The sequence below is a fragment of the Electrophorus electricus genome, chromosome 22 (assembly GCF_013358815.1).
Source record: "Electrophorus electricus isolate fEleEle1 chromosome 22, fEleEle1.pri, whole genome shotgun sequence".
Classification (NCBI taxonomy): Eukaryota; Metazoa; Chordata; class Actinopteri; order Gymnotiformes; family Gymnotidae; genus Electrophorus; species Electrophorus electricus.
Genome location: NC_049556.1, coordinates 9,206,883 through 9,220,121, shown reverse-complemented (window position 1 = coordinate 9,220,121; position 13,239 = coordinate 9,206,883). Strand labels below are relative to the sequence as shown.

General features: G+C 43.1%; 2 protein-coding genes across 2 annotated transcripts; both read right to left on the bottom strand.

The window, feature by feature from the left end:
* Window positions 1-251: 251 nt before the first annotated feature.
* Window positions 252-8,851, bottom strand: selenoi (selenoprotein I). Its single transcript, XM_026998613.2, has 10 exons — window positions 8,658-8,851; window positions 7,227-7,295; window positions 6,692-6,800; window positions 6,241-6,315; window positions 4,988-5,250; window positions 4,573-4,681; window positions 4,035-4,083; window positions 3,552-3,732; window positions 3,029-3,211; window positions 252-2,723 (listed from the first exon to the last, which is right to left on the bottom strand). The coding sequence occupies exons 1-10, from the start codon at window positions 8,712-8,714 to the stop codon at window positions 2,616-2,618; spliced, it is 1,203 nt and encodes a 400-aa protein (XP_026854414.2). The 5' UTR covers window positions 8,715-8,851; the 3' UTR covers window positions 252-2,615.
* A 64-nt stretch (window positions 8,852-8,915) lies between these two features.
* iyd (iodotyrosine deiodinase) lies at window positions 8,916-12,579 on the bottom strand. The gene is made up of 5 exons (XM_026998614.2): window positions 12,350-12,579; window positions 11,384-11,578; window positions 10,870-11,029; window positions 10,427-10,583; window positions 8,916-10,267 (listed from the first exon to the last, which is right to left on the bottom strand). Exons 1-5 carry the CDS (start codon window positions 12,528-12,530, stop codon window positions 10,085-10,087), a joined length of 876 nt encoding a protein of 291 aa, XP_026854415.1. The 5' UTR covers window positions 12,531-12,579; the 3' UTR covers window positions 8,916-10,084.
* Between the last annotated feature and the right edge of the window lie 660 nt (window positions 12,580-13,239).

Genomic DNA, 13,239 nt, shown 5'->3' with positions numbered 1-13,239 from the left:
TTAGTTACACTATTAGATGTTCCAAAAATAACACATTTAAATAATAAAAAAAACGTTTAAGAATAAAGTGCCAAAACGCATGTAAATGTATTAACACTACACCCACTGTCATTTTCTCTTGATAATGAGAAGATTGTTCAACAAAAATAATTTATCCTCTTCAGAAAAAAATTTGGACAAAGTATTCTACAGTTGTCCATTTCTACCCTAATATGGAAAAACATTTGTATAATAACAACTATGTTTCTGGATACAGTTTAACAGGACTGTTTAATATTGAGTATAGTACAGAACATCAGCATTATCAGATTAGTTAGTGGTTCGTAGTCAATTTCACAAAACAAACAAACAAACACAAACAAACAAACAAAAAAACAATTTCATAGTCTACTAATGCATTACACAAATACATTGACAAAGGTATCCCATTACTTAGTCCTTTTAATAGCTTTAAAAAAAAAAGAGGTTGGTCTTCATATTCCCCATTTCAGTTAACGAAAGGTCACATTTATAAGGGACTATCCAGAAACCCAAGACAACCATACAATCGCCACCTGGTCCCCATGCAGAGGTGGAACTGTACAGCTCAAATCAGAGATGATCAGTTACAAGAAGCAGCGCTCAAAGCATCACCGTCCTACATCAAGGTATACAATAACCATACCTTATGGATAACTTGAGTACTACAGTATAATCGAGCTCTATCTGGTTATTCGCAAAGCTCACCTCAAAAAGGAGCAGGGCCCTTGAGTGAGTAGCCATTGCATTGCTACTCTTGACATTTCAGCACCACTTCAGTCAATCAAAAACAGTGACAATGGTTTTAAGAAAATGTATATTACAATAAATACTAGATACTGACCTCACACAGAGGTTGTGAGAAAATATTTTTATTACCTGACTGTTTACACATTACACAACAGAAATGTTACTTTAACCATGAACTACTGAGCTTGAATCAGAGTGCATGTTATAAGGGGGAAGAGATTACCAGCCTTTTTGTATGTGCATATTTCAGGCCAGTGAGCAGCGATATCCTATGTTTATCTTCCACTGGAGGTTCTCAAGAGTCTCTGCTTCATTTGAATTCACTACCATGTATAATACATGACCTCAAAAAATGACACACTTGCCTATAAACCAATGGATTTAAAACTGCTCTTGAACCCATGGCAGCCTCAGGCATGTATAGGCGCACTCACTCACTCACTCACTCTCTCTCACTCTCACACACACACACACACACACACACACACACACACACACACACACACACACACACACACACACACACACACACACACACACACACTGATAGTTCTAATTAAACATTCCACTTTTGTAACGTAACCACTTACCACCAAATTGGAGGGAACCCCTCCCCCCCCAAAACACACACAATATTAAATACAAAAAAATCCAAGAAGAATGATGCGGGAGGGCTCCGAGCAGGCAGTATCCAGAGACTAGCGCTTTTATCGTGTTTAGCGAACGGAGCGAGGTGACACTCGCTCACTCCAAGTGCGCCCTCTCCTGGTCAGGCTTTGAAGCGCACTCTTCATTCGAGAGCAAATAAACTCAATAAAAGCTCACTTGTGAAACGAAAGAGAAAGGACACGAACGAACAAAAAAAAAAAAAAAATGGTACCAAAATCGGCAGGCTGACACCATCACCCAGGTAAAACAGAAATTAAATGAATAAGGAGATGAGCCTTGAGGATTACAGTGGTAATACCAGGACACATAAAACCCACAACCTTCTGTCAGGCATTCAGGATCATGGCTTAGGCCTTGCGCGAGGTTCACAACTCCTTCATTACAGTTCCTGGCAGGGTTCTGAAAATTTCAAGTGAGTTCCGATTGGTTTTTTTTGTTTTGTTTTTTACAGAGGTTTGTAGAGCTGTAGGCAAAGCAGTGGAGGACAGTTCCCATAAAAACAGAATCAAACCCAGATTTCAAGAAAATAAAATCCATCATTTAAGCTGTACGTCTCAAGTCCACCGTCACAACTTATAAGCGTTTTCATTCAGTAATGCCACAAATTTCACTGGATATAAAAACATGTTTGTTTTTTCCTTAAACTTTTTCCAAACTGAATAAATGAAGCAAGAAATAACCCAAATAAAACTGCAACTGCTCGAGGCAAACAATGCACTAGACATTCATTAATCTGTGTTGTATTCCTAGTAAATGTGTGAATGTGTATTTGAAATGTGGTTTGCTACATGTCACTGAGCATACCTATGCGTGTTATGCGTGTGTGTGTATAAGGGTAAGTAAGTAAGTGAGTGTGTTAATAATTCAAAGCTCCCCGTATCTCCACTGAAAGCACATTTCCGTAGGAAACAAGCGAATCTCCTCAGCTTCGGACGGCAGACAGCCAAAACAGCCTGCAGCCAATCAGCCCCTGTTACACAGCTGCACAGGTGAGAAGCAGGACCAGACCCCCAGCGGCAGCAGCTGGCTCAGTTCGCAGGCTTCTGCCGTTCCGCCGCATGTCTGTGCTCAGACTTGGAAGGTTAATTCGCTCAGTGGGTCTCTTTTTCCTGGTATGAGATGCGTCTCCGTGGTGATGGGTTTCCGTGTCAGCTCGTTGCGGAGGGCGCCGAGGCGTCTTAGACCTCCGCAGCCGCCAGGGCGATCTTCTCCTCGCCCTGTCATTCTGAGCGCGGCTTCGTCAGGGAGAAGGCGTAGATGTTGAAGTGGTCGCTCAGCTGCTTCACCTGCGCACAGGGGAGAGCGAGAGAACGATCGAGATGCGGTTGACAGCCGGGGCTCCACAAGCGAGTCTCAAACGAGTCTCGCTGCACGAATACCTGACATCTGGGCTCTGAGAAGTTGTGCCAAGCCAGCAGTTCGACTCATCGCGCCACATTTCTGGGAGCACGCCACAATCACGTCTCTTTCGAGCACGATTTTAATCTACAGCTTAATCTTAATCTACGGCCTTATTGAAAGCAGAGTGCTGGCCGCAGCGTGAAGAGGCTCCCGAGGAGAGGAACCGCCGGCCCTGCGCTCGAGCACTTACCACGGAGACGCCATAGTGGACATGTGAGAGGACGACGACGGCCGTCCACGCGTACAGCACCAGGGTCTCGCTCTGCTGTGCCACCCCGGAGCACACGAGCAGCACAACCGCTGCCATGGGCAACAGAAGCCAGCTCAGCGCCTGGCAACGCGTGTTACTCATCTGACACACGATTAGCTTACACTGGTGAGAGAGAGAGAGAGAGTGTCAGTCATTTCACAATTCACAATGCGACAGAACCATTTTGTGTGTGTAATGACTTCAGCCGTTACCAGAGGACAACGGTGCGTGTGTAAACATGTATGTTTGTGTGCTGGGGCTGAACAATGCAGCCCTTGTTAACTCATCATCACAGTGCGCCAACATCACAAAAGGTTACAACATGCAAATGATCCGTGAAACGAATCGCAGCGAACATCTCAGGCCGTTTCACGCAGTCCGGCGTTGTGCTGCAATACGGGGCGGTCTGCCGCAGCAAGGTGATACTGTGACGGCGCAACGCATGGGCGGCGCGTGCACTCACCGTGACGTTGGCGAAGGCTGTGCCAACCATCAGGTAGAAGAGGCGCGGCTGGCGCCCCAGGACATCGCCGGGAGAGAGGCAGGCCCACAGTGTGGCCAGGACAAAGAGTAGCACGGGCGAGAAGAAAGGCAGCAGGGCCTCGTACATGGAGCTGTGCTTCAAGGAGCCCGCGCGGTACGCCCTGCCACAGACGACACCGTCACCCGCTGTACATCCACCCCCCACCCCCCCACCCCACCCCACCGTAGCTATGTAGAAACTGACCAGTCAATTTCCAGTACATAAAGTGGGGAAAAAAAAAAACCCAACAACAAACAACTAGAAGCATACATTTTTCATTTGGTTTGACGACCGATCTCCTTGCTTGCTGAAAACACACAGCCAGTGAAGTAGAAGATCATGATCGAAGTATAAGACTAATCTGTCAGGTCCACATTTCAGTGCACTGCTGCGTGCAAAGTAGGAAAGCATGACTAAACTTACTTGACGATGTTGTAGAGGCTCATTGGTAATGTTACAGTGAATAAACAGCCTACAAGACAAGCAGAAGAAACACGCACAGTCAGTCACTAGTCTGCACATACAGTCGTTTCCCAGGCAAGCTGTGACATTGAAGTTTATATTGGGAGTTAGGATCAGATAAAGTGCATATTGCAAGTTCTCAAATCTTCAAACCAGTCAGTTAACAAACTTAAACAGGCAGCTCAAGAATGACAGCTACATTCCTCAGTGTGGCACAGAAAGGGTAATTTAACTCTGGTGTAACTAAACGAACTCCAGATTCAAAAATGTTGTTGCAAATCAGTTCCCAAAGAAACGTAAGGAAGAGACATACCCTCTCCCTTTTACGATGCTCATTTTTACTGTGCTGAAGAAATACAGAAAGACGTGAATGCTAATGGCCGAATTGTTACAGAACTGATGCTACATCTCCAGGAGATGACAGGACTCCACAGCCATGAGGAGACTTGCTAAGCACCAATGAGAATGCAGCATGTAAATGAGTGTGCAGCTTCCTCACCCAAGATCATAACGATAAAGATGTCTCTGTAGTGAATGTTCCATATCACTGGCTCATACCACGTCTCCACACCAACCACAGCTGTTATTATATACACAATAGAAATAGTCTGAGAGAGAAATGCACATGCGCGCGCACGCGCGCACACACACACACACACACACACACACACACACACACACACACACACACACACAGACAGACAGACACAGGGTGAAAATTAAAAAAAATAAAAATAAAATAAAATAAATACTAATTTGAGTAGACATGAAAGACCAAAATTCTTCGCCTATGACTCCCATGAGTTAGTAATCCTTAAACCCACTATTACTGAATCATCCCAGCCACACCCCCGCCATTTCACAACCCAGCACGTTTCCACGTGTGCACCGGGAGCCCCGGACTGTGACCTCACCACTTGGCTGAGGTCGTAGCCCCAGGGCAGGAACAGCACGCCAGTGTTGTATTTCTCCCAGTGCGAGAGGATGAAGGAGAAGAGGACGACCCAGAGCAGCCAGTAGAGCGTGAGCACGCCCACGCCGCTGGCGCCCCGCCCAAACACCGAGTACATAGAGCAGACGAAGAAGACGCACGCCCAGCTGTCCAGCCCGTGGTCGAAGAGCTCGCCGAGTGGTGTGCTGGAGTGCGTGCGCCGCGCCTGCTTGCCATCCACGCCATCTGCACGCGCACAGGAGAGGAAAGTGACCAACCCTGAGCAGTTTTCAATATAATGCATACACTAATACGTAATGACCATTGTGGGCAAAAGAACACCATGCCTTAATATCATATTTAGCAATATACGTATGTATCCCTCTACTGGCTCCAGCAATAGTGTAAGAAAATAAACCTCCTGAGAGTATATATGCTTAAATCTGTTTTCTTTTAATTAGGGTTATTCTTGCTCTTCAGGGACCCACAATATACAAAGTAAAGCTACAAAGCTGATCCTGCAAATTTATTTCACACGATTTTCAGCACTTCTGATACAAAACGGGCGGCCCTTACGTCGAATAGTTTGCATAGGCTTTACTCTCCTCAGTCTGACGGCCTTACCACACACTGCGCTCCCACCAGCCGCTTTGTGTCTGAGCAAACATCCTAGTGGGTGAAAACTCTATAGCAAGCAAAAGCCTTGGCCAAACTCACAGCATTACTATATCCCCATCAGCAGGTCTGCACATGTATCATTGTGTTACTTAAGATTTTCAGCTCTTCTTGAGCGTTGCAGCAGGCTGTCAATCGAGAACGCTCATATTAGGACCGCGCCGAAACCATTCTCAGTTAGGACGGATGAGCCGAGGGCAACAGCATGATGGTGACTGGTTTTTCCATGTTTATCTATTGACACGTTGTTAAACTCTCTAGTTTAGTATACAAACATTTTAATACTTCTAATGTTTCTTGGATGTTTAGGTTTTTGAGGAACACGCTATATGTATAACCTACACATATGCACTCAAACCAACTTAAAAAAAAATCATTTTTTCTTCTTCAGTTAATACACTTTTGAGTACCTGTAGTCTTTACAAGTGCAGTAGTACACAGAGACACAAGGAAAGTACAATGCATGACTGAACCAGCCATCTACTGGGTTATTTTTCAGTGACATTTTAAAAAAGAACAATGTGCCTTCTCATATGTGCGCGTGTGCACGCACGCACTTACCTAATGTGTATGCCAGAAAGTTGAAGAGGCCGGCCGCTATCCAAACCAAACTGGGCACGTGAGCATGTCCCTCAGCTAGGACGAACACACACACAGGCTCAAAATGTAGTAAGAGTTAACTATTGAAATCTTACACAAGCATGTGAAAAAGGGGTGACTGAACAGGTTGTGCTCTAAAACTGGATTTCAAAGACTGTGTGCGCGAGTGTTAATAAGGTGGAAAGGAATATTAGGTATTATGAACATGCCTCACTGCCTCAACGAGAATGTCAAAAAAGAGAAAACGAAAGTGACAAGACAGAGCCATAAGCCAGCCGGAGTTAGAAAGACAGATACGACAAGGACTTTACCCTTCTCGCCAGTCTGAACATTCACTGTATAAACACAGACGGCCAGGATAACCAGTAGTCTGTAACCACCTCCGTCACACACACACATTTATCCGCCTTACCTGCAGCGTAGAAGTCGTAATCATAGAAGGATAAGATGGCAAAATTGAGAACCAGGAACATGAACCCGGTAAAGGTTATGAGGTTAGGAGCCAACCAAGTGGGTAAGATCTGATAAAAAGAGAGAGAAGGAGAGAGAGAGAGAGAGAGAGAGAGAGAGAGAGAGAGAGAGAGAGAGAGAGAGAGAGAGAGAGCGAGAGAGAGCGATTGTGAGCAGTGTATGAGCTGAGGTCTTTTAAGTAAGAGGATCTAAATGGAAACTCTTTAATGATGCATGTTTAGATGTAAACTCTGAACAAGATCTTTAATATAGGGATGTATTCACCTGTGTGCTTGCACATAACTTCTGGACGCACATATTGATGAAAAACGTGAAGCCTGCATTTAGTCTATTACTTTTCTATTACTTATATCTTCACAGACACAGGACAGCATCCCCCTGTCCCACACATCAACCCAAACATAGTTGAAACATTTTAAAACTGGTCCCAGACCTGTGATTATAGGTTAATATGATATTACCAATGTCTTTCTCACCTTCACCATTGAATTCCAGAAGGGGTGCATTATATAGACAGAGAGGGGATTGGTGTCCACTGCACTGTACTGTAATCATAAGAGAGAGAGAGAGAGAGAGAGAGAGAGAGAGAGAGAGAGAGAGAGAGAGAGAGAGAGAGAGAGAGAGAGAGAGCAGGAATGTGTAAGTCACACTCCAAACACATGACCTTTATATAACCTGCATGCTTTATAAACTTTCTCTATAAATATATTTTTCCACTAACTTATCAGCAAGGTTTTGTTAAGGGCACATTCCTAGGGGACTCCATATGATGTGTACATGAGCAAGAAAGAATATTAGACAAAATGTCAAGAGTGGTAAGACACTAGTATTAAGACAATACCATTAGCCGGCAAAGATACGTTTTTATTTTATTGTATAGTAAGCCATCACTCTAATCTGTTTGGGATTCACATGACAGCTTTTGTCCGCTAAATTAAAAAAAACAAAACAAAAAAAAAAAGTTACAAACAAATCGGAGCTCTCCCGCTGCAGTGCTCATAAATTCTGCCAAATGTGTATTTATTTGCCCAGTGAGTCAGGTTGTCAATACATTTAATGGGGAAATACAAACAGTCAGAACAGGACCCTAATTAGATGAACGCACGTAACAGATCCACCGTCTGTATTAAAACAAATTACTAAAGCAACGAAACCATGACTTTGGTTATCCGGTCACAAGTTTCAGGCTCCACATGCTCAGCTGAGGAAACGCTATCCGTCATCCTCTGCCCATCAGCAGTACTAATATGTTGCGGTGTTTTTAACTCCGCTTTGAATGACAGGAGACGCATTTGTGCAAATCATGTCGGCAGAAGATATATCGAAAAAAAAAAAACCCCAAGGCGTGCTGCCAGACACTTAGGACATTTTCTAGTGCTGATATATTAGCTGTGTGGGTGTGAAGTACCGCTAGCGGTAGCTAGCCACCTAGCTAGAAACTATAACCTTTCCGACTTGCAATTGGAAAATTAAATTAAATTAAATTCTTGCATGAACATGACTGCGATTAGGTCGAAACTTAACCTCAAATACGAGCTCTCAGTTTTAATCGAATTCAAATAAAAAAATCTCATCAATATTGGTAGCCTTGCTAGGGAGAGCTAGTCAGCTTTACCACCCGGTATTGCTATCAGCTAGCTGCTTATTCAGAGGCACAGTAACCTTTTCTATCCTATTTGCTTTCAGCTTGCTTGGCCAAAAGACGTTAAAACCACGCGTCAAGCCGACTCACAGTACACAGTAACGAGAAAGATGAAAATGTGATAACACTAAATTAGCAAAGTTGATTTTTGAAAATGAACAAAGGCAGCTATCCTTCTCCCTGTCAGTGAGGACCCATGATTAGCACATAGTCAGCAATGACTAGGTTCAGGATTTGTGCGTTGGATTTACAAGTGTTGTCTCACCTTATATTTATCAAACCCCGAAAGCTGGTCGTGGGTGACATAGCAGTACAGAACCATTTTGACCACAGTACCGTACGTTCAGGTTCAGTCCTAACTATATATTCACCCGCGTCGGACCTGAGGATCCGCAGTGTCTCGCATAAGCAGCGATGTGGATCCGGTATCCAGTCATGAAGCGGGCAAGAAAGACCTTTTCAAAATAAAAGCGTCAGACTAGGCTATAAGAGTCATCAATCAATAAGTCAAAGAAGCTACAAATTAAAGTATACAAAATAACAAGGATATATTTTAATGCAAAAGTAAGTAAGCAAAAGTGACACAAAAATCTATTTCTGAATGAGTTTTTGTAACCACTGCAGAAAATGGTGACCAAGGCTTATGTCAGAATAAAAGAGATTTTTTCCCTGGTTTTTGATGCTGTGAAACTTTATAAAACTAATAATTTATACAAATAATTTTCTGAGTCTGCTATTGGAACCCATAGATAATGGATCATCACTAACCTATCCTGTCCTCCACACTTGTTGCCATAACTTGGAAATTATCTTAAAGCTGAACCAAAAGTACCCAACACCTTATTTAAGATCTATCTCTTTCCCCTATACGTGGTCTGGAGATAAAGTTAAATATTCTTCCAGGACTTTTGTTTCCAGCCTGAACACTACCCTCCACTGCTGTTGCCCCAATAAACTAGCAGCCCAGACCAGTCACATCCATTCCAGACCCTTCTCCCAATGAACCAGCAATTTACCAAACAGTTAGCGTGCCTGTTATTTTCCCATAAAACCAAAATCAACACTGCATATTTATTATCACAGTGTCCTTCTTGCAACCAGGAGACAGTGTAAATCACGTTACCTGCTTTGTGCTTTATCCTTCTGTACACCATACAGTATTTATTCACTGATTATTCTCTGGTGACAAATTATTATACTCTGGGGACAAATGAGGTGCAGAACAAATGTGGCACTGCATGATGCGTTGATGTGGTTAAAAATGATTCTCATGTTTGTTATCAATGTGCTGCATTGTCTCTCACACATGGCTTGACGACATACACAGGATATGAAACACTAAACTGTACAATACTGTAGCCCTATTCCATAACTGTACCACACAACATTCATACCAAATTGACAAAAAAGTTACAGCATATAAGAAAGATGAAAAGAACATGAAATGGATTATGCAAAATTTCAGGAAATTTAAAGCATTCTGACTGCCTGTCCCGCTGTACTTAAACGGGCCTTGTCAAAGAATGCCATTATGCCATCTCATTCAGAAATTTGCAAACTCACCCACTGTCTTGTGTTTTGAGAAGCCTTTTACTACTGTGACTTTACTCCTGTTGTGGAATAAGGTAGGGTAAATAGGAGGTTTTTATTTGGTAGGACAACATACAGGTGTCATTTATGAACTGAATGATGTCAGACAAACACCATGATGTCATCAAGTTCCTTGCGTGTGAGATCGGGTACTGTGGCATCAGGCGCTGGGTAGCCAACAGGAAGCAGCATGAGCAGCTTCTCATTGGTTGGCCGACGGAGGAGGAGTCTGAGCTGTGGGCCACAGTTCAGAGGTGTGGATGTGACAGTAACCAGTCCCACGTTCTGGCAAAGAATTAGGTAAGAAAAGTGTCACAGAATCACGACACTGCACAAAAGGCAATCACTGCACACACATATAGCTGAAAGTTTTCAGCTATATATACAACAGGTGTGGGTCAGTTAGTACACCAATGTATGAGGTTAATTATCCACTATCCACACCTGCAGAGCAGCAAGAAGGAGTCCACATGAAATAGACACACTAATCTCGTTGTAGTAATGCGTCTTCTTCTTTCCGTTTGGCAGAATTCCATATGTTTGCTTGAAGATGAGAATCAGATACGGGGCCATGTCCAGATACTCCTTCACCCAGTTTGTCCTATACAAGACAAAGACATCAAATAAGCTCATTTTTAAGACCTCGTCTGAGGTTTGAATTTTTTCAATCAACATTTTATGTCCAAAGTAATGTTCATATGGTACTGGTGTTAAGCCAGTGCTGGAAATGACAAAATTTAATCACAAGAGGGTGCTACTGTTATGCACGCTTAGTATGTAGCTTGGTACTGATATACACCCACCTCCACAGAAACACAAAAACACAGACAAAATACACACACACACACACACACCAATACACACACGCACACAAACACAGCTCTCACCGGAGTTTCTTTAGGTCTTGGACCCATTTGTCTCCCATCCTCTGTTTGTAGTTGATCTCTTCCTCTTCCTCCACAATGTTTCGGATGTTGTGTTTGGTCTCCTCATCAGACACCACCACGAACGTCCAGGGTTCAGTGTGAGCACCACTTGGTGCCGTACCTCACACACACACACACACACACACACACACACACACACACACACACACACACACACACACACACACACATAAATGCACAGACCAGCTACATATTATGTACACAAAGAATTTTACATCAACAAACTGACTTTGTCAGGGACATACTGAAATTCAGTGTCTTCAGTACGATTTGGCACTGACCGAAAAGACATCAAGCAATGCTTTAAACTGGATCTTTAAGGTTACCTTAAAGTTACTAAATCACCTTTACATCACCAAGTCCTAATCAAAACTACGCTAATAACATTAGTCAAACTTGCCTGACGTCAGCAGAAAATCAGTCTCCTATGACTGAGTGCTCTGAAGTCCCCTACCTGCTGTGCGTATGACGTCGTTGATCACCTCTCTGGGGACGGGTTCCCGGCTGATGAAGCGGACGGATCGCCGCTGGTTTAGGAGGGTGAAGAACTCTTGAGAGCGTTGCAGCATCTCTTCCTCAGTGAAACGGCGAGGTGTGTAGGGAACGTGGGTTAGGTTCTCTGTCCCTTCAACTACCCAGTCATCACTCTCTGCAATAAAGAAGAGACAGAATTTAGCCAATCATGACCGTGAATTAGGAATACGTTGCAAAGATGCAAACTACCATCATGGACAGTTACGGCAGAGGTTCATAAGTGCTATTAATTTACCACGGGTATTACAACTAACTAACACAATAACGATCAGAACTGAATATGTTCTCTCCCACAATATGCAGAAATGAAGTCTCTCTACTGTAAAGCTCATACAATCACATACACATGAACGCACAACCCTTAAAATTTGCACAAACATCTCATGCTTCCATCACATATAAAACGCCAAGATATTAGTTGAGCAGTCGCTGTGACATCTGAAAATTAGCATGAATAAACGCTTTACGATGTAAGACCATTTTCATGGAATCAAAATTACTTTCGTACTAGAAACTGAATGATTTTCCTGTGCTGTATATTCTGTCCTGCAGTTGCATATGATGACTTAAGTACGATCACGCCAGCGTCGCTAACCTCTCTAGACGCAGTGGGTCGTGGCACAGGGGAGTAATTTGCGCAGATATGGCATAGACATGTGTTCCCACTTGCTATTGATACCATAAACGCCACCTATTAACTGATATCGATAACACTGTTAACAATCAACGCGCCTACCCATAGCGACTAGGCCAAAGCAACACAATGTTCTCTCTTGGTTCTGGCGGGTAATAAAACGACGAAGAAAATGAGCAGACATCACGGGGTTTATAAAAAGGTTATAAATATGAACTGAATTGTTAGTATGGCTGCGGGGGCGGTGTGTACCGTTGTCTTTACTGTTCATTTCTGTGTCATCCTGGAGGTCCTCGTCCACCCACGGTCTGGATTCTCCTCTTGGTTTGGTGGCCTTATTTGACTCCGTAGTTTTGTATCTTTTGAAAAGAAAAGCGATAACCACGCACAGAATCGCTATGAGCAAAGGAGTAAAGGACGAAATCAGCGCCATGACGGCGTAAAGTAACTGAACTTCAAGTGCTTGTGCAGGACTTTACCACGTAGTCTGGAATGTCAAAAGCAGTGAGGTTTATTGGACCTTGTCGAAAGATCCGGTTACATTGGTGGACCCTTTTTTTGTTGTTAATATTTAAACTCTCACACAGGTTGCACAGCTTAGTCGTACTTAGTCAGGCTAATTGTAGTAATGTATTGTCAGAATTTGGCCCCTAATTCCAGTGGTAGGCATATGGACAGTAAAAGTGAAATTAATTCAGCTCTGTGTGTTATGTCTGCTTATTTACTAGTCTAGACATTTTTGCTTGAACGTAAAGTGCTTTAGTGAACAATTTATAAAGTATATCCAATTATATGTCTCCTGCTTCTTCCATAAGGCTGCAAATACATCAGAAACCAAGGCATGACTGGTAAAATATGTCCCAATGAACAATGAATTACGCACGAATGTACAACACACACTTAGCCTTTCTGTATTGAAAATGGACGTTTGAGCCCCGAATCTGCAAAATCCTAGATCCACACCCTCTCTAGGTACATAAGTCAGTCACTGCACATAAACATCAAACCATTTTGTATAAGTCACCGCTGAGTATAACTAGTTATTTATATCTCTGGATACAGATACTATTTCATCCAGTTCCTGTTTTAGCATGTCCTCTGTTGTGGTGAGATCAGGCTCTAAGTCATGATTATTTGGCCTA